Raw genomic sequence first — 26,849 nt, forward strand, 5'->3', positions numbered from 1 at the left:
AAACACCACCCCATTCCACTATTTAACCCTATCTAATCCTCATTAAAACACCACTCCATTCCACTATTTATCCCTATCTAATCCTCATTAAAACACCACTCCATTCCACTATTTAACCCTATCTAATCCTCATTAAAACACCACCCCATTCCACTATTTATCCCTATCTAATCCTCATTAAAACACCACCCCATTCCACTATTTAACCCTATCTAATCCTCATTAAAACACCACCCCATTCCACTATTTAACCCTATCTAATCCTCATTAAAACACCACCCCATTCCACTATTTAACCCTATCTAATCCTCATTAAAACACCACCCATTCCACTATTTAACCCTATCTAATCCTCATTAAAACACCACTCCATTCCACTATTTAACCCTATCTAATGCTTATAAAAACACCACCCCATTCCACTATTTAACCCTATCTAATCCTCATTAAAACACCACCCCATTCCACTATTTAACCCTATCTAATCCTCATTAAAACACCACTCCATTCCACTATTTAACCCTATCTAATCCTCATTAAAACACCACTCCATTCCACTATTTAACCCTATCTAATCCTCATTAAAACACCACTCCATTCCACTATTTAACCCTATCTAATCCTCATTAAAACACCACTCCATTCCACTATTTAACCCTATCTAATCCTCATTAAAACACCACTCCATTCCACTATTTAACCCTATCTAATGCTTATAAAAACACCACCCCATTCCACTATTTATCCCTATCTAATCCTCATTAAAACACCACTCCATTCCACTATTTATCCATATCTAATCCTCATTAAAACACTACTCCATTCCACTATTTAACCCTATCTAATACTTATAAAAACACCACTCCATTCCACTATTTATCCCTATCTAATCCTCATTAAAACACCACTCCATTCCACTATTTATCCCTATCTAATCCTCATTAAAACACCACCCCATTCCACTATTTAACCCTATCTAATCCTCATTAAAACACCACTCCATTCCACTATTTATCCCTATCTAATCCTCATTAAAACACCACTCCATTCCACTATTTAACCCTATCTAATACTTATAAAAACACCACTCCATTCCACTATTTAACCCTATCTAATGCTTATAAAAACACCACTCCATTCCACTATTTAACCCTATCTAGTCCTCATTAAAACGCCACTCCATTCCACTATTTAGCCCTATCTAATCCTCATTAAAACACCACTCCTTTCAACTATTTATTCCTATCTAATCCTCATTAAAACACCACTCCATTCCACTATTTAACCCTATCTAATCCTCATTAAAACACCACTCCATTCCACTATTTAACCCTATCTAATCCTCATTAAAACACCACCCCATTCCACTATTTAACCCTATCTAATCCTCATTAAAACACCACTCCTTTCAACTATTTATTCCTATCTAATCCCCATAAAAAACACCACTCCATTCCACTTTTTAATCATGTCTAATCCTCATTAAAACACCACTCCATTCCACTATTTAACCCTATCTAATCCTACATCAGGCCAACAGCCTGGGAGGACAGAACACTACCACTACCCCCTGTAACTCTTCTGCAGTAAAATCTGGTAATCTCAAGTATTTCTCTGCAGCAGCCACCACAACATCTATATTCTATTACATTTCTGTGGTACAGTTAATAACCATGGCTATGAATGTTAAGAAGCCAAACTTACTGAAGAACATGTTATTCCTATCACTCGCTATTGGCCTCGGCCAACTCACAGGGATCCTCTCAGAATCCTCTCAGAATCCCTCACCCTGGAACCATCTTCCTCTACTACTCTCTTCACTGCCTCAACATACGACACCTTCTGTACTTCTCTGATCTTGGCAACCTGCCCTTCTCTCACCGCACACCTCTGATCTCCAGCACCATGGGTACCCCTGCAGTTACACACACAACTTTGTCCACCAATACTACACATTCCTTTGTCTCATGCCCTCCTGCACACTTCTCACATCTAGGAATCTCCCTCCTACACACTGCTGCTACATGACCATAAGCTTGGCACCTAAAACACCGTAATGGGTTTGGGACAACAGCTCTCACAGGATAATTGACACATCCTTGACTTGGTTGGGTAAAGACTCTGGATCATCAGCCGAACAGACAGTGTCTTCTCTGTTACAGCACGCTCTCCACCTGGTCTGCGTCGCACCAAACGGTGGAAGTCACATACACCGGGAATCTTCCATTTTAGTTGATCCTCCTCAACGCTTAACGCCACTCCAGTTAACATTCCTTTAAATGGCGCCCTGCTCCGGAGAGCAAAGCAAGTCACAGTTCTTGTCCCTAGGTGTGTGGTTTGGACCGCCCGCTCCCTCTGCACGGAAGACACAAGAAATCATCACGAGTCCACTTCGAGTTACTTTCCCTGACTCAACGGTCCACAACCTTTTCTCAACCCAACCTGACATCACATATGGATCCGCCAGAAGGCAAGGATCCATTCTCTCCAAAAAACTTCACTCCCACTGGGCCAGAATCCTTTTCATCATCATTGGGAATAGGCTCAACCTAGGCCATCTTCACCACACCTCCCACCGCAGGCAATTCATCCTCACTCTTGTCAAATTAAGTTTTGTCCGCCACCAAAGTGTTGTAATTTATCCAACATCTTCTCTTTGACTGAGAGGTTCCCTCTCCAAGTGGTACACAAAAACCTGTGCCATAAAATAACTTGTCTTGTTGGCAACTAACTCCCTCCTCCTACCTCTCTGCTGCTGATTCTTCTCCTTCTGTGGTTTTATCGGCAGTTGGCATCCAACGTTATGGTGCATTACTGCTACAAACTGTACTAGAGTGTGGGCCAGAGACCGGTTGGGGGGGTAATCCAGGGGGCTCTGAGGTACTGGAACACATTGAGAGAGACCAGAGACAGGGAGGGGCTAAAGCCTACCTGCAAGCCCCATTTTAATTATTATTATTATTTTTATTTTACAATGTTCTACTTAATTCCTGTAGCCACTTCTCCCTCATACTGGATCTCAGTCTCTTTCTTTCCCTCTCATACTGCCCACACTGTATCAATATCTCTCTTTCCCTCTAATACTGACTACACCGTATCTGTCTCTCTCGTTCGCTCTCATGCTGCCCACACTTTTTTTTACGATGTTCTACTCAGTATGCCCTTTAAACTCAATTCCTGTATCCCCATCTCCCTCAAACAGGATCTCAGTCTCTCTCTTTCCCTCTCATACTGGGCCCCACACTGTATCAGCACATGTTCCACTGTCTCTGTTTCCTTGCAGTAATCACACCTTCCGATTGGATACTTTCCTATCACCGTAAGGCTCCTCCTTCCTCCTTGCATGACTTATTAAGTGAAGTCAATGCAGCTGACCAGCCACTAAGGGCACAAGTATTTACAACACATCAACACAGGGAAGGAAGGCTCCAAAATGCTTCCCCCTCCTGAAACCAATGTAGCCCAGCCGGTCAGGGTATAAGTTGCTCACAAGTAGCTTCTCCTCATAAAGAATGATAGAGGCCTCTAGTGGCCAAAAGGCCATGTTAGCATGGGCAGCGCCAACAAGAGTTTCCACCATTTTAATGTAGTCAACAGGGTGGGACTTCCAACTTCATTGGCAGAAAAGGAGGGATCAGCCAATCTTGAAGAAGATAATTGACTACTTCAAAATGGAGATAGCCTCAATGGCGCTGCCCATGCGGTCACCGACGCTATAATGGCATGGATGCAAAGATGTGTCCTCTATCTATCTCTATGCTTGTCCTTCATCTCTGCGCGCCTCCTCCTTTTACTTCCTCCCCGTGTGAGCTGAGTGAAACCAATGCAGGCGCTATGTGAGCCAGCAACTCACTACACATCAACACAGGGAAGGAAGGCTCCAAGATGCTGCTATTCCCTCCCTGCGCCAGCATTTCCTCTTATGACATTCTAATTCAATATTTGATTGCTCAATTAATTAAATTGAGAGACTGTCAAATACACAAAAATACAAAAACCTTTACATAGAGATTGACAGATTCATAGTTTAAAAAAATAAAGGACATAGAATCCTGACAAAAATGTTAAGGGAGATAGACTAACATAACCAAGTTGACCAAAGCAATCAGTGACAGCACAACAATCAGCACCACCTTTAGTGGACAGCGGCCACATCACATAATTTATTTTGATCATATTAGGATGGGGAATTAAGCACATACTGGCTACATTTAGTAAAATAAAAATACATTATATTATTGCTATTAATAAATAAAAGCTGCCCTCTGCTGAAATTCCGTTAGTTAATACAAGAATGCACTCTACTGGCCAAAAAGCTAACAGCACCTGGTATTCACAGGCGGTCTCCAATCAAAGCAGGCCCTACTAACCAGGCTCGACCCTGCTGCTTAGCCTCCAATATCGGGCATATTCAGCCTGGTATGGCCGTAAACAAAGGGGAAACTCTTGGTACACTATATAAGGTCAACGTGTTACCCACCATTTTGTAACACAATTAGACTCTGCTTACATTTCCAGGGCATATGCCTTTGTATTTGAATCTTTTGAAAATAGAAAGAGCATATGGAGGGTCGGCCAATGATGGATGTGTAGGCCTAGTAACAGATAAGTGCATCCTGAGACCTAGAAGTAGGCCTGCTGTTGCCCCGGATCCAGAAATGCCTTGTTTTTTCTGGGTCAGTGGTAGACCTATTGATGATGCCTCTTGCGTGGGCCTATGCTGAGGGTTATGAGTTTGCGCCTCAGCCGTTGAAGAACTTCCACTTTATCACAGATGGAATAATGTTTGTGCACACTGCACTGTCAGGCCTCATGTGATGACATTGTTTTCATAGGCCTATTATAACAAATATAAACAATTATGCAAACATTCTTCATGTAGGCCTAGCTAGTGTTCTTCAAGCCTGCCCTGAGAAATTGGGATGCAGGCTTTTGTCACAGCCTAAAGTTAACACACCAGATTCAACAAAACAATACAACTGATTCCCAACAAGAACACAAGGTCCTTCATTCCACTATCACCCATAACCAGGGGTGGAAATGGAAACAGGGATATGGGAGTGAAAACCCCCTGGGAAATTATTCAAAGATTGAAATTGAGTGAAATCATTTTAACATTAAAAAAATTATAAGATTTTACATTGGAGGATTCCCAGAGAGTTTTAAATCCCTGCCCATAACGTTATCTTTTCTTGTCTAATTTATCTTGCGACCTATGATCTGAAATGACACATTCCAGGGTGTTTAGTAGATGACTGCCAGGGGCATGCTGTCAAACAGTGAGTCATCTATAAACACTTACGTTCAATTATTTAAAATAGTTTGTGGGTTTGTTTCAGGTTTGTTTGTCTTGCGCCACACACTGGTGATTCCTTCAAACTTGGCATCTCGTTTTGGCGCCGATGGAGGTCACTCCGACGGCGGCACTTCCGGTCGGCATTTTGTTCTAAGAGAGAAGTCTCACCGCAACAATCGTCATATTTTTTAAAAATTTTATCCCCCCCCCACACACACACATATACAAGCTAAATTGGCCACAGATTTATCCATGTCGGTTTAGACCGACAGAAACTCAAACAGAACGAATGTGTCCCCAATATACTTCCGTTCAAACATTCAACCCCGCCGTATGACGGAAGAAGAAAGAATCTGCCCAACCCAGATTATTGTTGACTGCTAGTTTAGCTGGACGGCTAACGTTAGCTGGCAAGTCAAGAACGGAGGTCTGTTGGAGGAGCAGCAAGAGAGAAGAAAGGGGGAGCTAGAGAGACACACAGACCAGGACAACCTAGCGTAGCAACAACAAAAAAAAAATCACAAGGTAAATGGTGATGTAAACTATCAATAAATGTTTGATGTTCATAAGCCAATTCTCAAAACTAAAGTCGCGTTGTTTATTAGCTAACTGACGTAGCCAGTTAACGTTAGCTAGTTTATCTCCTCGTCATGTTTATCATCGTTGCCACTTGCTAACGTTACTACTGTACGTTTTGCTCGCTTAGTAGGTAGGCCCCGAGCCCGACTATTAGGTAGTTAACTAGCTTGCTAACGTTATATACCCGAATTATCAAATCGCTTGTCTGGTAAAAATAGTGAACTATGTCGAGATATTAGGCCAGCGCTGGTTAGCTAACTAGCTAGTTAGCTAGCAAGGACTTTACTGATTTTATGTTTAACTAGATACGTTAGCTAAAGTTAGCGTAGTTGATCAACGTAGCTAGTTACTAACTGCTAATCAAAATAGCAACGACTATTGTTTGCTAACTAGCTAGCTGACGAACGTTAATCCGACCTGCCACAAGTAAAGATAAATAGCTAACTAGTTAGCTAGGCTAACGTAATCTAACCCGATTATTTAATTGATTACAGTAACTAGCTAGACAGTTGGCTAACGATATATCAACAACATTGAGTTGGATAATATTGTGTGGGTTGGTTCGCGTAAGAACATAACGTTAATTTAGCAAGCTAACGTAAAATATGTTAATAAATACTGAGGATTTTATTTAGCCACCTCATATGTTTTCAATACGTAACGTTACTCCTTTATAAAGTTCACCACTGAAATGTGGGGCAATTAGCTAGCTACTATTAAATTAGTTTGGTGAACATCAGCTAACGCGGTACTGTTAGCTAGTTATCAGTCGTTCATAAACATGACAAATTGAGGAAAAACATGTCCATTGATTTAGTTGTGGTTTAAATGCATAACAAAACAAATAAAATCCCCTTAAGTTTTCAAGCACTATTGCGTTGATCTCGTAATATTATTGATGATGACCCCCCCACCCCCCCAAGTCATCACTGCATCTGTTCCTTTGTGCTCTGGCCTGTCAGTCTCCCAGCTGTCAGTAGTATGGCAGGCTACTGACGACTGTCACTGTATGTGTGTACAGGGAAGCTAGGGTCAAATTGTTTACTTTGTGTGTGTGCGATTTCAATATTACACTAACAAATTATATTTGTTTCTGTCAAATCATCGGTCAGTATCTTCTGAGGCTACACCAAACATTATTTTCTTAGAATAAATACTTAAAGTTTAGAGTTTGAAGACAATCTTTCTAAGTCCAAAATCCCTGTAGAAAGTGTTGCACCAAATAAATCATATTTTGAATTAAACCGAGGAGCCCGGAGAGATTCCTACTGTTATAGTTGATGAATCATGACATTTATTGGTAGTTCAGCACGATCCTGGACTCGAGTAGATCAAATGTTATTTGTCACATGTGCCGGATACAACCTTACCGTGAAATGCTTACTTACAAGCTCTTAACCAACAATGCAGTTTAAGAAATATAGTTAAGAAAATATTTTGTTAATAAACTACAGTATGTTTTTTTTCAAAATAAAGTAACAATAAAATGACATAACATCGAGGCTATATATATATATGTACCTTCGAGTCAGTGTGAGGCGATACAGTGTAGTCGAGGTAATTTGTACATGTAGCTATGGATAAAGTGACTATGCATAAATAATAAACGGCCAGTAGCAGCAGTGTACAATGCTTATACTTCAGTTCTAGATCTACTTTTCTAAGTATGAAAAAGCTTAATAGATTTAGCATGGTCTGTTTGTAAGAGACAAATCAGTGACATATGTTGTGTTGCATTTGTTTTGGGCCATTATTTTGGTCTGATGGTTTTTTTTTCAGCTCTGGGCTGTGAATGCTTTGATGAGTGGGTGGCAGTATGACTCAACACCTGGGCTAACATTGGGCCATTCATTGAGCTGTTCTGTTGATAATGAGAAGGCAATGTGTTGTGATTAGAGTGTAGCCTCTGACTGCAGTTTATTAGAGAACATAGCCAAATGTCCCACCAACACCACACTATGTTTTTCCACTGTTGGTTTTAACGTGAACTGCAACATTGTGCCAAGTAGGAGTTTTGGAGCTAGTTGACACTTTTACATTTAAATCACTATCATTTTTTTAGCTGAATTTTTCAATGACATGTTATGCCATTTTTTCCCCCTCAGACTTGTGGACTTCTTCCTGAAATGTCCTTGGTTTTAATCCATACAGAACAGTGCCCTACAGAAAGGTATTTCAAATGGACTTCAATGATATGGTTTAGGAGTCACACGTATGGTCTATTTCTCTTATTGAGTTTAGCATTATGTTTTTCAGCCCCTCCTGTGTTTTGAAGTAGCCAACAGTGAATCCCTCGTCTTTTTCTCTTCCAGAACAAAGGAGATGTGAGTACTGGTCTGGCGGCTGTGACGCTGAGCAACCTGTGTATCGCCACACTGCCCCGCCCCCCCCCCCCACCTTCAGCATGAATGGGGATATGCCTCATGTTCCCATCACCACTCTTGCTGGGATTGCTAGCCTTACAGACTGTAAGTCCTCCTGCTCTATTTCACTTCCACACAGAATGAACCACGATTAGTCATTTCCAGCTGTAACATCATGTGATGAACTGTCGCAATAAAACACATATGTCTGTCTGTTGTACCGGCGTCCCTCTTCTTTCTCTGTTGCAGTGTTGAATCAGCTACCCCTGCCCTCTCCTCTCCCAGCCACCACCACCAAAAGCCTGCTCTACAATGGGAGGATCGCAGAGGAGGTCAACTGCCTGCTGGCCTGCCGGGACGAGAACCTGGTCTCTCAGCTGGCCCACGGTCTTAACCAGGTTTCCACAGAGCACATGTGAGTATTCAACCCCCAGTCATTAATTGTTCAACGATGCAGATATTTTGCGTCAATGGCCGTGTCTGTCTGTCTGTCTGTCTTTCTGTGAGCACATGTTTGACACGACCTGCTGCCTTTCCCCCACAGAGAGCTGAAGGACAACCTGGGCAGTGATGAGCCAGAGGGCGACGTGCCGGCGCTGCTCCAGACGGTGCTGTCCAGGAACCCCGGCATCTTCAGGGAGAAAAGTACACACACTTTGAAGGCCACTTTGTTTTGTAAACAAATGTTACTCTAAACAAACGGAAGACAGATATGGATTTTATTTTTTTTATTTCACCTTTATTTAACCAGGTAGGCCAGTTGAGAACACCTTTATTTAACCAGGTAGGCCAGTTGAGAACAAGTTCTCATTTACAACTGCGACCTGGAGTGAGCAATGAAAGAAGACAAATCCTTGCCCTCAACCTTAAAGTGAAAGGCTAATTTGGTGCTTTTTACAGTTAGGGGGAAGCTGTCATTTTAAGATCTTTATTTTCTTAAACAAATCAATTTCCTTTTTCTAAGTCTTTATGGACAGTGTCGATTGGCTAATGGATTAAAGCTGCAATATGTCACTTTCTTTGGGCGATCTGACCAAATTCACAGAAATGTCAATTATAGATCTGTCATTCTCGTTGAAAGCAAGTCTAAGAAGCAGTAGATCTGTTCTATGTGCGCTCTTTCTGTTCTTTGCTTTTTTAAATTTCAGTTTTACCTCTTACTTTGTTATGTACACCAGCTTCAAACAGCTGAAAATACAATAATTTTGTTTATGGAAAATATATTTTAGTGGTTTAGATGATACACTGATTCTCTACACTATACTTGATAGTTTGGTCACATTAACTGAAATTAGGTGAACTGTTTTGAATTTTAGGAACAAGGAAAAGGCAGAGTGATTTCTGCTTAGTGCACCTTTTTTGATTTACTATTGAAACGCACCCTTTAGTAGCTGCTGGTTGTCGACGCTGCATTTACCAATTTGTAAGAGGAACTGAGTGTAGAAATGTTCCTTTTAGTATATCTAATCAAGACCCTATCTTCACCACCAATTTGTGTTTTATACCCAAAACTTGGACCATTGAACTATTAGTTCAAGTTACTTGGGTACTTAGAATTCAATCGTATTGTCTCAAATTAACTAGTGTCTTAACCATTTATTTGGGTTTATTTGTTGTCCTTTTTGTTTGCAGATGTCATGCAGCAGCCGATGGTGCAACAGTACAAACCAATACAGAATTCCATGCATGGCAGCCCAGCCCAGTCAGCAAACTTTCAGCAGGCTTCAATGTCTCCTAATCCATCCAGGTGAGTGATGTCTCTATACATTGGCGATTTTAATCTTGGACCCTATTCCATGGTTTTCCCCCACTATGTCACAGACCTCTGATATATCCTAGCAAATTACATTCAATAGAATCTGATGTTTGACATGTTTTAGGTTGTCTTCACATAGGTAGTGAATTTCACATAGCTAGTGAAAAAACACTGGCACACCATCTGATCCTGATCTTCTGTCTCCCATGGCAGCCGGGGATTTGTCTCCCCACAGTCGAGCTCAGGGAGTCGGTTCATCCCCCAGCAGAACAGCCCTGTGCCCAGCCCATACACTCCCCAGAGCCCAGCTGGGTTCATGCAGTACCCTCACCCCCCCAGCTACAATCAGCACCAACAGATACAGCAAGGTAAGCCTTGTGTGTGTTGGTGGGGTGATAATACACCATTGTTCAGACATTTGATTGTGTACTGTTAGTAAATGTGCCTGTAAGCCACAATAAATGCACCGATAATTGATACACGAGCAAAGAAGACTCAAAAAGCGTTAATTTGAACTTAATTCCATCATAGCGACACGATTGAGTGATATGAACTGTCACTTGTGTACTGTCTGTAGCCAGCCCCATGGTCCCTGGAGGCATGAGGAACATCCATGAGAGCAAGGGACCGATGACCAACGCTGCCCACCACCACCCAGACAGACAGGAGGACTACATGAGTATAGTTCACAGACTGGGGAACGAGGTACCGCCCGCACTTCCAAACCATGACTTAGATCCTGAATCAATAGTAACGGGGTCATTATGTTACCCTGTATTTCTGACTAAATGTTAGAGGGAACTTCTATAGCCCACAAAACAAAAACTGTTCATACAGAGTTTCTCACTAAGCATTGCCTTGTCACTCACTCTGCCGTCTCCATCTGCAGGAGAGTGACCCCTCCATGAGAAACGCCTCGTTCCCTCTGAGGTCGCCTCAGCCTGGGTGCTCACCCGTGGGAAACGAAGGAACACCCAAAGGTACACAGGGACAGACACCAGCTCCTTCCTTGGCAGCCCAACTCCCTTTTCATGCTATTTTTACCACACCTCCAGATTCTCGGTTGCAATGACTGATGCCCCTTTTTCTGTTTCTTATAATTGTGGCGACCTTCATTTCAAACTTAATTACATAAATGTGAGCATCACTTTTGACTGTCTTTTCAGCTGGCTCAAGGCCGCCGCTCATCCTTCAGTCTCCTCCTCCGTATATGTCCCCCCGGGAAGGCCCTCCGGACCTGCTACTGGAGTCTCCCGACCAGAGGAAGAAGCAGAAGAAGAAGCTGGTGGGCAAAGAGGACAAGGATGCGTACGACATCGTCACCTCGCCCTCCAAGGACACCACCAAGCTGACGCTGTCGCTGTCACGGGTGAAGTCGGAGGAGGTGGAGGACCCCTCTGGTGAGCTGCTGCCAGTCATGATGGATCAGAACTCTGACCTAGAGGGCGAGCTTGGGTGCCAGCAGGTCCCTGTGCTGCAGAACGTGGGGGTTATTAAAGGGCAGGAGGGCCCTCTCTCGTCGCCTTTTGATGAGGCCGAGCTGGACGCCCTGGCGGAGATTGAGAGGATAGAGCGTGAGTCAGCCAGTGAGAGGGAGCGCTGCTCCAAAGAGGTGCAGGATAAAGGTGTGTATACTACCAGTAAACCCCCCCCTGTATTTAGGCCCTGTTTGGCTGATGCTCAGTCTCTAAAGTAATGAACAGCTGCATTTTCTTTACTTTTATAGAGTAATTGTACATCTTATAGCTTTCAGAGAGCTCTAAAAGGAGCTCTCGCACCTTAAAATGCATGGGAGTGTATTTGTCCGTTTTAGTGTTTTTCAAATGCATTCCAACATCATCTTTTCAAAGAAAAGGATTTGTTCTTGTTGACTTCGTCTCGTAGATTTGCTTCAGTGCTATTCATCTGATTTCATGCTCATTTCTCCATTTATTTCTGAGTGTTGTACTTCTGGGACTTTTGTAGTTTAATGGAGTTGTGTGCCTGTGATTGTTCCTTTCCAGACAAGCCCCTGAAGAAGCGAAAGCAAGACTCGTTTCCACTGGAGCCTGGAGCAGGGGGCACCGCAGGCACCACCGGTGCGCCAGGCAGCGGAGGAGGGGGCAATGCAGGCAAACTGATCCCCCAGGAGGCTACAGCGGCAGGAAACGGAGCTAGCAGACCAGCCCTCATGGTCAGCATCGACCTGCAACAGGCGGGCCGGGCCGACGGCCAGCTTGACCCTTGCATGGCTGCGCCCATCCCGGCCCTGGAGGCACAACGCTGGCCCGAGGAGCCTGCCGAGGGCCCTGCAGCCGAAGGATCCGACACGGCCGGGGTGCTCCGGCTCAAAGCCGACAATCGACCCGAGGTCATCAAGAACAGCATGGACAAACACGATAACCACCGTGAGCCATCCAGGCACCGGCATGACGGAAAGCAAGACCGGCGCCCTGACACACCTAAGTCATCGAGCAGAGAGCACGGGCGGGACAGAGACCGGGAGAGGCGGCACAGGAATGAAGACAGGCGCTCGCCAGAGGAGCGCTACCGGCCGGACAGCCCCAGGGTCAAACAGGAGGGCCGTGGAGGTGGCTTTGACCCCAGTGGGCGGCCTCGCAGCGACAGACCCGGCTTCAGGTCCCCCAGCGGAGGAGAGGCGGCCAGAAACCGCCCAGATGGACTCAAACAACTACAGCCTGAGAGAAAGTCAGGAGAGTTCCCTGCTTACCTGCTGGGGGGGCAAGGGTCTGGGGGTCTGAAGAACTTTGTGATCCCCAAGATGAAGCGGGACGGCGGAGCTGTGGACGTGGCAGAAGGCTGGGGCCAGCCCCGGGTCAAGCTGGAGCGGCTGGGGGTTCGAGGGCTAGTGGACCACATAAGTAAGAGACCCAAGCCTGTCGTGGTGCTGCAGAAGCTCTCTTTTGATGAGGTGCAGAGGATCATCAGGGTTAAGGACCGTCACGGCTCCAAGTCTGGCAAGAACAGGTTCCTCTCAGGAAAGTCAGGCAAAGGTAAAGATGGCTGCAGTTGTGCGCTCATTCTCTCAATTCTCTATGTGAATATTTGGTGAATAATAATCTGTAGTCTGTAATAATCTGTAGTCATCCGGCACTGTACAAAGGAATTCAGACTTTGTTTTGAGGTTATTCAATGAATTTCTCACATGTCGACGGGCTATAGCTTGTCCTCTTGCCAGCCTCTTCTTCAATAAGACCCCATGACACCGTCTTCCTGTAGGTGGACTAGACCAGTCTGTTCTGGAAGAGCTTCCTCCTGAACTGTTGGCGGAGATGGAGTCCACCATGCCACTGTGCGAGAGGGTGAAGATGAACAAGCGTAAGCGGAGTACGGTCAAAGAGAAGCCCAAGTACACAGAGGTCGACTCAGACGACGATTCCAACGGGGAATGTGAGTAAACTATAGACAATATGCAGTCCAGTCTGTCAGGGTTCTCAGTCAACAACACCATGAATAGAATAGTCTGTCGTTTTTTAATTTTACCTTTATTTAACTAGGCAAGTCAGTTAAGAACAAATTCTTATTTTCAATGATGGCCTAGGAACAGTGGGTTAACTGCCTGTTCAGGGGCAGAATGACAGATTTGTACCTTGTCAGCCCGGGGGTTTGAACTTGCAACCTTCCGGTTACTAGTCCAATGCTCTAACCACTAGGCTACCCTGCCGCCTCTACACTCTAACCACTAGGCTACCCTGCCGCCCCAGGTAGTGACTCCGTGCTGAGTTGTGTGTGCGCGTGTGCGTGTCTTTCCACAGCTGCCAGGAAGCGCCAGAGGAAGAACCGGGGGGACAAGGCCTGGGAGTATGAGCCGGAGCGGGAGAGGAGGGGCTCTGGAGACCATAGGCGGAGTAAGGGCTTCCAAGAGGGATGCAGAGGCTCAAACAGCTGCTACCGGGACTCTTCTGATGAGGAGTCGCCCCCACCCAGCATGAGTGACAGTGAGTTTCCCTCCCTCTAACCTGCATTGACCGACTTATGACTGCCAGTTTAGCTATTTGTAATTCTTAAATACACTGTCCCATACGCTTGTGGAATACAGTAGGAGCTGTATTCTCCCATCATGCACTGCGAAGTTGCTTATGATGACACACTGCGAGGGGCTGGGGCAGAGAGACAAAGCTTCACCTATTCCTATCTAGCTAGCTGGATTCACTGTAGCTAGGTAGCTAATACAATCCCCAGCTACCTGCTTCGGATGGCAAACTAGCTAGCGACGATGCAATCACCAGCCAAGCACTTTTAGCAAGTTGGACTGCATTACACACAGCCAGTAGATGGCATAATATCTTTGTTAGAAGTAGCTATCTGCAGGGGTGGAAAAATTACCCAATTGTCATACTTGAGTAAAAGGAAAGATAGGTGAGTAGAAAATAACTTCCGTGAAAGTTACCCAGTAAAATACTAAAGTAAATGTCTAAAAGTATTTGGTTTTAAATATACTTAACTATCAAAAGTAAAAGTATAAATCATTTCACATTCCTTATATTAAGCAAACCAAACGGCACGATTAACTTAAAAAAAAAGAAGAAAAAAAATGTATTTACAGATAGCCAGTGGCACACTCCAACTCAGACGCCATCTCCAAACGAAGCACTTGTGTTTTAGTGAGTCCGCCAGATCAGAGGCAGTAGGGATGACCCGGGACTTTCTCTGTGTATGAATTGGGCCATTTTCCTGTTCTGTTAAGCATTCGAAATGTTAGAAGTACTTTTGGGTGTCAGGGAAAATGTATGGAGTAAAAAGTACATGATTTTCTTTTGAAATGTAGTGGTGTCAAAAATATAAATAGCCAAGTATAAATATCCTAAACTACTTAACTTTCTTTTTTAGATTGTTTTAATTTATTTTACATTTTTTCTCCCTTTTCGCCCCAATTTCATGGTATCCAATTGGTAGTTAGTCCTGTCCTGTCGCTGCAGTGCCTGAGACCACTGCGCCACTCGGGAGGCTTAAGTAGTACTATTATAGTATTTTACTTACGTACTCTACACCACTGGCTATCTGTTAGGGGTATGTCGATCTCGGCATTCTCGTCTTGTCGAAATTGTATCTGTTTTATCTCACTTGATACTCGTAATCGGATTTACTTGTGATCGGAAAACCCGGAAGTGTGCTTTAAATGTCATTAAAGCCAGTAACTCAAGTGCACATTACTGCTCTATCACTCAGAGTGCATCGTTATGTTCCTTCATTACTGCTCTATCACTCAGAGTGCATTATGTTCCTTCATTACTGCTCTATCACTGAGTGCATCGTTATGTTCCTTCCTTACTGCTCTATCACTCAGAGTGCATCGTTATGTTCCTTCATTACTGCTCTATCACTCAGAGTGCATTATGTTCCTTCATTACTGCTCTATCACTGAGAGTGCGTCGTTATGTTCCTTCATTACTGCTCTATCACTCAGTGCATTATGTTCCTTCATTACTGCTCTATCACTGAGTGCATCGTTATGTTCCTTCATTACTGCTCTATCACTCAGAGTGCATCGTTATGTTCCTTCATTACTGCTCTATCACTCAGAGTGCATCGTTATGTTCCTTCATTACTGCTCTCACTCAGAGTGCATCGTTATGTTCCTTCATTACTGCTCTATCACTCAGAGTGCATCGTTATGTTCCTTCATTACTGCTCTATCACTCAGAGTGCATCGTTATGTTCCTTCATTACTGCTCTATCACTCAGAGTGCATCGTTATGTTCCTTCATTACTGCTCTATCACTCAGAGTGCATCGTTATGTTCCTTCATTACTGCTCTATCACTCAGAGTGCATCGTTATGTTCCTTCATTACTGCTCTATCACTCAGAGTGCATCGTTATGTTCCTTCATTACCGCTCTATCACTCAGAGTGCATCGTTATGTTCCTTCACTCATTCACACATTGTTCAAAGGTAAACCACCCTGAAAGATGACAATGCGTACGATTTATTGACTTAGTCCTATTCCATTATCAGTGATTTAATAAAGACTAAAGGCTAATAAATATCCTAATGCTGGCTATTACAGCCTGCATTTATTCTAGACACATTTAGATAGGTAGGCTAATTCTCTTGCCCCATATATATATATATATATATATATATATATATATTTTACTTTCGAGAGGAGCCTAACTTTTCTCTCCTGACATTTATGCCACAACATTTGTACAATTCAAATAATCAATCTACATTAGTCATTTTAATTTCTAATGATGTGTCGCTCGGTAAACTTGCCTGGCTGAGAATAAATAATAATGGCAAACGAGCATGGGCTTGGATCACAACATAACAGACGTCGCCAGCAATGGAATCATTTCACGGACAAAGTAGCCTAGGGCCCACTAAACAACACCAAGTAGACCAAAACAACCATATGGCCTCAGCAAAGTCGACAGGAAATAACTTGTTGATCAACAATAACAAGCCCCGGATTCTGATTCGTACACGATGTTTGGAGAAGGGGTGACTTGTGATCTGAGACGGGTGACTGTGTGAGTGTGATCAGAGGGAGAGAACGGCTTGTTCTAATCTAATTCAATCGTCGCAGCAGGCTCAACCGATGACCCCGCCTTTTTCATTACAGACGGAAGAACTAGCCAATAGCTGTTTGGCGCACACAGCGTTTCACATTGAGGGAAAGAGATGTGCGCTGGCAGCTGAACATTGAATTTTTTCCAGTGACAGATAATGAAAAAAACAAAACATGTCATAATTGTATTTGGAAAATGTTCCGTATAATACTAGTTTTGAGTACTTGGCACACTCCTACTATCTATGTTCCTCGTTCTCCAGACAGGCAGCTGTTTAGTACAGTGCTTGGCTTGTGCTAATTTGCCACATAGTCGCTAGCAAGCCACATAGTCGCTGGCAAGCCACATAGTCGCTGGCAAGCCACATAGTCGCTGGCAAGCCACATAGTCGCTGGCAAGCCACATAGTCCAACCGTATCTACTACCTATAGCCCGCCCGCAACTTAATTGAAACGTGAGCTAGCTGTCCTTCTAGCGCCGAACTGATTACGCATTCACTACATTTTAATAGCTTATAGGCATTTAATGCTTACATTAGGTTGATCAAGGGACATAACAGATCTATTTTCTAAGCTTAAACGTGTAGGTGTGTGCTTCAGTGAACATCATTCAACAAAAAAAGATAGTTCAACATTTGGACGCTGACAATAACGTTACCTAGCTATCAGCAAGCTGCAGTCTAGGCACTCGTGGCCCTGTCCAGAGAGAGAGAGAGCATTGCATTGTGGGTTTGTGATTTTACTTGAGGTCCACAGTGAATTTCACACATCGCTTCCTGTCTTATTATAATGACGAAATGCAACCGTTGTTCACAAATATTGTTTTGCACATATTTGCATTATTTAACATTTGTTAATCAAAGGAATTGGTTGTTTCTGCATGATTCTGTTGACGTGGCCTGAGCAGTAACATGGTTAAGGGACCAATGTAATATTGTTTGAAATTGAATGATGCTCTTTCCATCTCTTTCAGTTGCCAGGCAGATGAAGAAAAAAGAGAACCAGAAGAAGAGGAAAGCCTATGAGCCCAAGCTCACTCACCAGGGTAGCTTGGCTTGATTGGTTTACCATTTTGATCGCGAATGATCATGTTGCTATACGACGATGAATTATGATGACTGATGACGTTGACTTTCTGCCTCTTAGAACTGATGGACTCGTCCACATTCAAAAGATTCTCCTCCAGCGTTGACAACATCCTAGAGAATCTGGAGGATGTGGACTTTACGCAGATGGGTAAGTTAGATCTCTCTACGCTTTCTCTGTTGTTAATCTAACTTAATGTCCTCTAGCCACTTCCCTGAGTGTAGAGCCCAGTATATTTGAAAGCCTCCTCTCTCTGATCCTTAATTAATAGACGACGATGAGATCCCACAGGAGCTGCTGCTGGGTAAACAGCAGTTGAACGAGCTGGGCAGCGAATCGGCCAAGATCAAGGCCATGGGCATCACCTGCAGGGTAGGCCTTTTCCACTTGTTGATGATGTCATGGCCCTGTTCGAATTACCTTTCAAATGTATCTCTCTTCCTTGAAATCGATTGGTTCACAGATACCGTCAGATAAGCTGGTGAAGGTACTGAATATCCTGGAGAAAAACATCCAGGATGGGGCCAGGCTCTCGACACTCATGAGCCACGTGAGTGTCTTCTTCCCACACCAGTACATTACAACTTCGGGGATCATTTATTCTCCACTACCGATAAGCCTATACTCCGTAAGCATTTTGTTTGATCGGCTGAACTCTGCTCCTGTCTCCCACCCCTTCTTTTCTGACACACACACACACACACACGCAGGACAACGACGAAGATGAGGAGAAGCTGTGGCGAGACCTCATTATGGAGCGCGTGACCAAGTCGGCCGACGCCTGTCTGACGGCCCTCAACATCATGACGTCCGCCCACATGCCCAAGGCGGTATACATGGAGGACGTGATCGAGAGGGTTCTCCAGTACACCAAGTTCCACCTGCAGAACACCCTCTACCCCCAGTATGACCCTGTCTATAGGGTGGACCCTCACGGAGGTCAGCTAGCTTTATAACCACACACACACAAACACACACACACACACACGTTCTTCTGAAACGCCCTCACCAATTTCCTCAGCCATTATTCCCATCTTGTTTACAAACAGACCGCGGGTCACATAGAATGGAATTGTTTTCCATTTGATTTTCGAACACCAGAAGATGAACACATGAAAAAAACGTATTTCCAGAGTGGTCTATTATTGAGATGCGATTTGTTCAAGACGGCAGCGCATCACTCTCTCGTCCCCTGCAACAGGTGGACTGCTGAGCTCCAAGGCCAAGCGGGCCAAGTGCTCCACCCACAAGCAGCGGGTCATTGTCATGCTGTACAACAAGGTGTGTGACATGGTCAGCAACATCTCTGAGCTGCTGGAGATTCAGCTGCTCACCGACACCACCATCCTCCAGGTAGCCAGCTCTCCCTCTTTCCTCAAACCAGCCTCTGATGTTTGGATCATTGCATTAATCAGTAATCCACATTAAGACAGGGCCTCAGCAATAATGTTATTTTCTTTTTATTTCTCTCTCTGCTGTCTTCTCTCTCTCCGCTGTCTCCCCTCTCTCTCTCTCTCCGCTGTCTCCCCTCTCTCTCTCTCTCTCTCCGCTGTCTCCTCTCTCTCTCTCTCTCCGCTGTCTCCCCTCTCTCTCTCTCCGCTGTCTCCCCTCTCTCTCTCCGCTGTCTCCCCTCTCTCTCCGCTGTCTCCCCTCTCTCTCTCTCCGCTGTCTCCCCTCTCTCTCTCTCCGCTGTCTCCCCTCTCTCTCCGCTGTCTCCCCTCTCTCTCTCTCTCCGCTGTCTCCCCTCTCTCTCTCTCCGCTGTCTCCCCTCTCTCTCTCTCTCCGCTGTCTCCCCTCTCTCTCTCTCTCCGCTGTCTCTCCGCTGTCTCCCCTCTCTCTCTCTCTCCGCTGTCTCCCCTCTCTCTCTCTCTCCGCTGTCTCCCCTCTCTCTCTCTCTCCGCTGTCTCCCCTCTCTCTCTCTCTCCGCTGTCTCCCCTCTCTCTCTCTCTCCGCTGTCTCCCCTCTCTCTCTCTCTCCGCTGTCTCCCCTCTCTCTCTCTCTCCGCTGTCTCCCCTCTCTCTCTCTCCGCTGTCTCCCCTCTCTCTCTCTCCGCTGTCTCCCCTCTCTCTCTCTCCGCTGTCTCCCCTCTCTCTCTCTCCGCTGTCTCCCCTCTCTCTCTCTCCGCTGTCTCCCCTCTCTCTCTCTCCGCTGTCTCCCCTCTCTCTCTCTCCGCTGTCTCCCCTCTCTCTCTCTCCGCTGTCTCCCCTCTCTCTCTCTCCGCTGTCTCCCCTCTCTCTCTCTCCGCTGTCTCCCCTCTCTCTCTCTCCGCTGTCTCCCCTCTCTCTCTCTCCGCTGTCTCCCCTCTCTCTCTCTCCGCTGTCTCCCCTCTCTCTCTCTCCGCTGTCTTCTCCCCTCTCTCTCTCTCCCCGCTGTCTCCCCTCTCTCTCTCTCTCCGCTGTCTCCCCTCTCTCTCTCTCTCCGCTGTCTCCCCTCTCTCTCTCTCTCCGCTGTCTCCCCTCTCTCTCTCTCTCCGCTGTCTCCCCTCTCTCTCTCTCTCCGCTGTCTCCCCTCTCTCTCTCTCTCTCTCTCTCTCCGCTGTCTCCTCTCTCTCTCTCTCTCTCTCTCTCTCTCCGCTATCTCTCCTCTCTCTCTCTCTCTCCGCTGTCTCCTCTCTCTCTCCGCTGTCTCCTCTCTCTCTCTCTCTCTCTCTCTCTCCGCTATCTCCTCTCTCTCTCTCCGCTGTCTCCTCTCTCTCTCTCTCTCTTTCGCTCCGCTGTCTTCTCTCTCTCTCCCCGCTGTCTCCTCTCTCTCTCTCTCTCTCCGCTGTCTCCTCTCTCTCTCTCTCTCTCCGCTGTCTCCTCTCTCTCTCTCTCTCTCTCTCTCCGCTGTCTCCTCTCTCTCTCTCTCTCTCCGCTGTCTCCTCTCTCTCTCTCTCTCTCTCTCCGCTGTCTCCTCTCTCTCTCTCTCTCCGCTGTCTCCTCTCTCTCTCTCTCCGCTGTCTCTCTCTCTCTCTCCGCTGTCTCTCCTCTCTCTCTCTCCGCTGTCTCCTCTCTCTCTCTCTCTCCGCTGTCTCCTCTCTCTCTCTCTCTCTCTCCGCTGTCTCCTCTCTCTCTCTCTCTCTCCGCTGTCTCCTCTCTCTCTCTCTCTCTCTCTCCGCTGTCTCCTCTCTCTCTCTGCTGTCTCCTCTCTCTCTCTGCTGTCTCCTCTCTCTCTCCGCTGTCTCGTCTCTCTCTCTCTCTCTCTCTCCGCTGTCTCGTCTCTCTCTCTCTCTCTCTCTCTCTCCGCTGTCTCCTCTCTCTCTCTCTCTCTCTCTGCTGTCTCCTCTCTCTCTCTGCTGTCTCCTCTCTCTCTCTCTCTCCGCTGTCTCCTCTCTCTCTCTCTCTCTCTCTCTCCGCTGTCTCCTCTCTCTCTCTCTCCGCTGTCTCGTCTCTCTCTCTCTCTCTCTCTCTCTCTCTCTCTCCGCTGTCTCGTCTCTCTCTCTCTCTCTCTCTCCGCTGTCTCGTCTCTCTCTCTCTCTCTCTCTCTCTCTCTCTCCGCTGTCTCCTCTCTCTCTCTCTCTCTCTCCGCTGTCTCCTCTCTCTCTCTCTCTCTCTCTCTGCTGTCTCCTCTCTCTCTCTCTGCTGTCTCCTCTCTCTCTGCTGTCTCCTCTCTCTCTCTGCTGTCTCCTCTCTCTCTCTGCTGTCTCCTCTCTCTCTCTCTCTCTCCGCTGTCTCCTCTCTCTCTCTCTCTCTCTCTCCGCTGTCTCCTCTCTCTCTCTCTCTCCGCTGTCTCCTCTCTCTCTCTCTCCGCTGTCTCTCTCTCTCTCTCCGCTGTCTCTCCTCTCTCTCTCTCCGCTGTCTCCTCTCTCTCTCTCTCTCCGCTGTCTCCTCTCTCTCTCTCTCTCTCTCTCCGCTGTCTCCTCTCTCTCTCTCTCTCTCCGCTGTCTCCTCTCTCTCTCTCTCTCTCTCTCCGCTGTCTCCTCTCTCTCTCTGCTGTCTCCTCTCTCTCTCTGCTGTCTCCTCTCTCTCTCCGCTGTCTCGTCTCTCTCTCTCTCTCTCTCTCCGCTGTCTCGTCTCTCTCTCTCTCTCTCTCTCTCTCTCCGCTGTCTCCTCTCTCTCTCTCTCTCTCTCTGCTGTCTCCTCTCTCTCTCTGCTGTCTCCTCTCTCTCTCTCTCTCTCCGCTGTCTCCTCTCTCTCTCTCTCTCTCTCTCTCCGCTGTCTCCTCTCTCTCTCTCTCCGCTGTCTCGTCTCTCTCTCTCTCTCTCTCTCTCTCTCTCTCTCTCCGCTGTCTCGTCTCTCTCTCTCTCTCTCTCTCCGCTGTCTCGTCTCTCTCTCTCTCTCTCTCTCTCTCTCCGCTGTCTCCTCTCTCTCTCTCTCTCTCTCCGCTGTCTCCTCTCTCTCTCTCTCTCTCTCTCTCTCTCTCTGCTGTCTCCTCTCTCTCTCTCTGCTGTCTCCTCTCTCTCTGCTGTCTCCTCTCTCTCTGCTGTCTCCTCTCTCTCTCTGCTGTCTCCTCTCTCTCTCTGCTGTCTCCTCTCTCTCTCTGCTGTCTCCTCTCTCTCTCTGCTGTGTCCTCTCTCTCTCCGCTGTCTCCTCTCTCTCTCTCTCTCTCTCTCTCTCTCTCCGCTGTCTCCTCTGTCTCTCTTTCTTTCTTTCTTTCTTTCTCGCTCTTTCTCGCTCTCTCTCGCTCTTTCTCTCTCGCTCTTTCTCTCTCTCTATTTCTTTCTCTCCCCCCCCCCTCCGTGGTAGATCTCCTCAATGGGTATCACCCCTTTCTTTGTGGAGAGTGTCAGTGAGCTGCAGCTGTGTGCCATCAAGCTGGTGACGGCGGTAAGTGTTCCCTTCCAAGGCTCCAGAGTGAGAATTTTATATTTGTTTTATTGGTCGCATGGGTGTGAGCTGTAAATTCTAGCAGGTCATTTCATTCAAAATGTCATTTTGTAGGCGGCTAAAAGCATGATTTATTCTAACAAAGCGTTAGATCAGGGTTTCCTAAACTCTGTCCTCGGGACTCCAAGGGGTACACTTTGAGTTTTTTTGGCCCTAGCACTACACAACTGATTCAAATCAACTAATCATCAAGCTTTGATCATTTGAATCAGCTGTGTAGTGTTAGGGCAAAAACCAAAATGTGGACTCCTTTGCAATCCAGAGTACCGAGTTTGGGTTACGCTGTGTCAGATTGACCTTAACCTTGTGTCCGTGGCTAGGTGTTCTCCCGCTATGAGAAGCACAGGCAGCTGATTCTGGAAGAGATCTTCACATCTCTGGCCAGACTACCCACCAGCAAACGCAGTCTCCGCAACTTCAGGTAAATAGAACCATAACCAAGCCCATATAACATAGGAAGGAAAGGTGCTACAAAATCATGTCATTTAAACATTTCCCCACTGTGTCAAAACTCACCGTTGCAGTTAAAGGGAATTTGTCTTGAAAGACTTGGGGTGTATTCACTAGGAAACAAACGGGACAAAACGGGGTGGGACATACCTGAACTTATAAGAAACGCTAAAAATGTTTTCATTGCTAATTGTTTTGCTACGGTGTGCACTAACGAATACACCCCCTGGTTAATTAAAGGGAGGTGTGCACTAATTAATACACCCCCTGGTTAAATAAAGGGAGGAGTGCACTAATGAATACACCCCCTGGTTAAATAAAGGGAGGAGTGCACTAATGAATACACCCCCTGGTTAAATAAAGGGAGGAGTGCACTAATGAATACACCCCCTGGTTAAATAAAGGGAGGAGTGCACTAATGAATACACCTCCTGGTTAAATAAAGGGAGTAAATCAACTAATAACTCTGAAACGCTGTTGGTTGTTTGGGCAGGCTGAACAGCAGCGACAGGGACGGCGAGCCCATGTACATCCAAATGGTTACAGCCCTGGTGCTACAGCTCATTCAGTGCGTGGTACACCTCCCAAACGACCGCGACGGCATGGAGGACGAGTACGACAGCAAGGTACGCAGAGAAATGGTGTGATCGTGACCACTGTAAACTCGGGATAAAACAAGCTCACATAGTGACCTTTAGGTCAGAGAAGCTCTAGGATGATGCCAGAGTTTCCGACTTGGGATTTCTGAGTTTTATGACGGTTCATTTTTTTGTTGTTGTTGTTCCGGGGTTGTCTTGAATGCATCAAAACACACAGCCGCCACCAAATGTAACGCCATAGAGTTAGAAAGAGGGCCCAATTCAATGGCGCTACCAATGTCCAACTAGGCTTTGTGGAAGGTGTACAGTTGTGGCCAAAAGTTTTGAGAATGACAAATATTAATTTTGCATATACTCCAGAATGTTATGAAGAGTGATCAGATGAATTGTAAAGTCCCTCTTTGCCATGCAAATGAACTGAATCCCCCCAAAATATTTCCACTGCATTTCAGCCCTGCCACAAAGGGGCCAGCTGACATCATGTCAGTCAGTGATTCTCTCGTTAACACAGGTGTGAGTGTTGACGAGGACAAGGCTGGAGATCACTCTGTCATGATAATTGAGTTTGAATAAAATACTGGAAGCTTCAAAAGTAGGGTGGTACTTGGAATCATTGTTCTTCCTCTGTTAAACATGGTTACCTGCAAGGAAACACGTGCTGTCATCATTGCTTTGCACAAAAAGGGCTTCACAGGCAAGGATATTGCTGCCAGTAAGATTGCACCTAAATTAACCATTTATCGGATCATCAAGAACTTCAAGAAGAGCGGTTCAATTGTTGTGAAGAAGGCTTCAGGGCGCCCAAGAAAGTCCAGCAAGCGCCAGGACCGTCTCCTAAAGTTGATTCGGCTGCGGGAATGGGGCACCACCAGTACAGAGCTTGCTCAGGAATGGCAGCAGGCAGGTATGAGTGCATCTGCACACACAGTGAGGCGAAGACTTTAAGAGGATGGCCAGGTGTCAAGAAGGGCAGCACTTCTCTCCAGGAAAAACATCAGGGACAGACTGATATTCTGCAAAAGGTACAGGGATTGGAATGCTGAGGACTGGGGTAAAGTCATTTTCTCTGATGAATCCCCTTTCCGATTGTTTGGGGCCTCGGAAAAAAGCTTGTTCGGAGAAGACAAGGTGAGCGCTACCATCAGTCCTGTGTCATGCCAACAGTAAAACATCCTGAGACCATTCATGTGTGGGGGTTGCTTCTCAGCCAAGGGAGTGGGCTCACTCACAATTTTGCATAAGAATACAGCCATGAATAAAGAATGGTACCAACACATCCTCCTAGAGCATCTTCTCCCAACCATCCAGGAACAGTTTGGTGACGAACAATGCCTTTTCCAGCATGATGGACCTTGCCATAAGGCAAAAGTGATAACTAAGTGGCTCAGATAACAGAACATTGATATTTTGGGTCCATGGCCAGGAAACTCCCCAGACCTTAATCCCATTGAGAACTTGTGGTCAATCCTCAAGAGGCGGGTGGACAAACAAAAACCCATTCTGACAAACTCCAAGCATTGATTATACAAGAATGGGCTGCCTTCAGTCAGGATGTGGCCCAGAAGTTAATTGACAGCATGCCAGGGCGGATTGCAGAGGTCTTGAAAAAGAAGGGTCAACACTGCACTCTTTGCATCATCATCATCAATAAAATCCTTTGACACTTATGAAATGCTTGTAATTATACTTCAGCATTCCATAGTAACATCTGACAAAAATATCTAAAGACACTGAAGCAGCAAACTTTGTGGAAATTAGTATTTGTCATTCTCAAAACTTTTGGCCACGGCTGTACCCTCTCCAACACTATATATCACACATATATTTTTGAAACTGAGATTCTCAACTGCGTTGCCTAGTGAAGAGCATCCTTATTTTAACAATCTTCTGTAAATGTTTGATTTGTTCTAGGTAGATCAGGACTTGCTGATCACCAACAACTACGAGACGGCCATGAGGACAGCCCAGAACTTCCTCTCGGTGTTCCTCAAAAAGTAAGATTGTATTTCGTCTCCAGATAGTTTGTCCTCTCTTTGTTTGTATCTCCTCATGACCCCATCGGCTGTGTTTCAGTGTAATGTCCACCTAACAGCCTCTCTCCCTCTTCTTTCTCTTCCTGTGTTTTTTCGTGGCCAGATGTGGCAGTAAGCAGGGGAGCGAGGAGGACTACAGGCCTCTGTTTGAGAACTTTGTTCAGGACCTGCTCTCCACGGTCAACAAGCCAGAGTGGCCCGCTGCCGAGCTACTGTTGAGCCTGTTAGGCAGACTGCTGGTAAGTCCTGATTGGCTGCCTGTCTACTGTTAACTCAAAATGACACAACGACAAGGTTCCAGTTGAACAACGTTAACCTCTCTAGGGTAGGGGGCAGCATTCTGAATTTTGGATGAAAAGCATGCCCAAATTAAACGGCCTGCTACTCGGGCCCAGAAGATATGATATGTATATAACTGGTAGATTTGGAATAGAAAACACTCTAAAGTTTCCAAAACTGTTAAAATAGTGTCTGTATAACAGAACTGATTTAGCAGGCGAACACCTGAGAAAAATCCATTCAGGAAGTCGTTTTTTGGCAGGGTTTTGTAGTTTTCTATTCAATACCATTACAGTATCCATTGACTTAGGACTCCATTTGCAGTTCCTATGCCTTCCACTAAATGTCAACAGTCTTTAGAAATCGTTTCAGGCTTGTATTCTTATAAATGAATCAGTAAGACCAGTCTGAAGGAGTGGACCCTAATGTGACAGTTTTTTTTCAGGCGCATGTGCATTTCTTGTTTACCTTTTATATTGACAACGTTATTGTCCGGTTGAAATATTATAGATCATTTAGGCTAAAAAAAACAACCTGAGGATTGAATCTAAACATCGTTTGACATGTTTCTTTGAACTTTACGGATACAATTTGGATTTTTTGTCTGATTGTTTTGACTGAGTTTGAGCCTGTGGATTACTGAAGAAAACGCGCTAACAAAACGGAGGTTTTTGGATATAAAGAGACTTCATCGAACAAAAGGAACATTTATTGAGTAAATGAATGTCTTCTGATTGCCACCATATGAAGATCATCAAAGGTAAGGGATTCATTTTATCTCTATTTCGGAGTTTTGTAACTCTTCTGCTTGGCTGGTTACTGTTTGTAATAATTTGTCAACTAGGCTATGTTCTGGGCTAGATATGTTCTGGGCTAGATATGTTCTGGGCTAGATATGTTCTGGGCTAGGTATGTTTTGGGCTAGGTATGTTTTGGGCTAGGTATGTTTTGGGCTAGGTATGTTTTGGGCTAGGTATGTTTTGGGCTAGGTATGTTTTGGGCTAGGTATGTTTTGGGCTAGGTATGTTTTGGGCTAGGTATGTTTTGGGCTAGGAATGTTCTGGGCTAGGTATGCTTTTGCCGAAAAGCAT

At 45.5% G+C, this 26,849-nt stretch overlaps 1 protein-coding gene across 1 annotated transcript in view; it reads left to right on the forward strand.

The window, feature by feature from the left end:
* Positions 1-5,411: 5,411 nt before the first annotated feature.
* Positions 5,412-26,849, forward strand: part of nipbla (NIPBL cohesin loading factor a) — a 50,139-nt gene continuing 28,701 nt past the window's right edge. Inside the window, exons 1-24 of the mRNA XM_036979360.2 lie at positions 5,412-5,821; positions 7,981-8,045; positions 8,188-8,343; positions 8,488-8,653; positions 8,783-8,883; positions 9,871-9,985; positions 10,208-10,362; positions 10,572-10,699; positions 10,884-10,974; positions 11,161-11,619; positions 11,998-12,987; positions 13,214-13,384; positions 13,750-13,932; positions 17,480-17,551; positions 17,653-17,742; positions 17,864-17,964; positions 18,056-18,142; positions 18,303-18,531; positions 18,794-18,945; positions 22,257-22,337; positions 22,718-22,818; positions 23,341-23,473; positions 25,358-25,440; positions 25,583-25,718. Of these exons, the coding sequence (XP_036835255.2) occupies positions 8,280-8,343; positions 8,488-8,653; positions 8,783-8,883; positions 9,871-9,985; positions 10,208-10,362; positions 10,572-10,699; positions 10,884-10,974; positions 11,161-11,619; positions 11,998-12,987; positions 13,214-13,384; positions 13,750-13,932; positions 17,480-17,551; positions 17,653-17,742; positions 17,864-17,964; positions 18,056-18,142; positions 18,303-18,531; positions 18,794-18,945; positions 22,257-22,337; positions 22,718-22,818; positions 23,341-23,473; positions 25,358-25,440; positions 25,583-25,718 (3,888 nt within the window). The 5' untranslated portion in view covers positions 5,412-5,821; positions 7,981-8,045; positions 8,188-8,279. The remainder of the gene's footprint in view (positions 5,822-7,980; positions 8,046-8,187; positions 8,344-8,487; positions 8,654-8,782; positions 8,884-9,870; positions 9,986-10,207; positions 10,363-10,571; positions 10,700-10,883; positions 10,975-11,160; positions 11,620-11,997; positions 12,988-13,213; positions 13,385-13,749; positions 13,933-17,479; positions 17,552-17,652; positions 17,743-17,863; positions 17,965-18,055; positions 18,143-18,302; positions 18,532-18,793; positions 18,946-22,256; positions 22,338-22,717; positions 22,819-23,340; positions 23,474-25,357; positions 25,441-25,582; positions 25,719-26,849) is intronic.

The sequence above is a fragment of the Oncorhynchus mykiss genome, chromosome 6 (genome assembly GCF_057628025.1).
Source record: "Oncorhynchus mykiss isolate SJ-2025 chromosome 6, ASM5762802v1, whole genome shotgun sequence".
Classification (NCBI taxonomy): domain Eukaryota; kingdom Metazoa; phylum Chordata; class Actinopteri; order Salmoniformes; family Salmonidae; genus Oncorhynchus; species Oncorhynchus mykiss.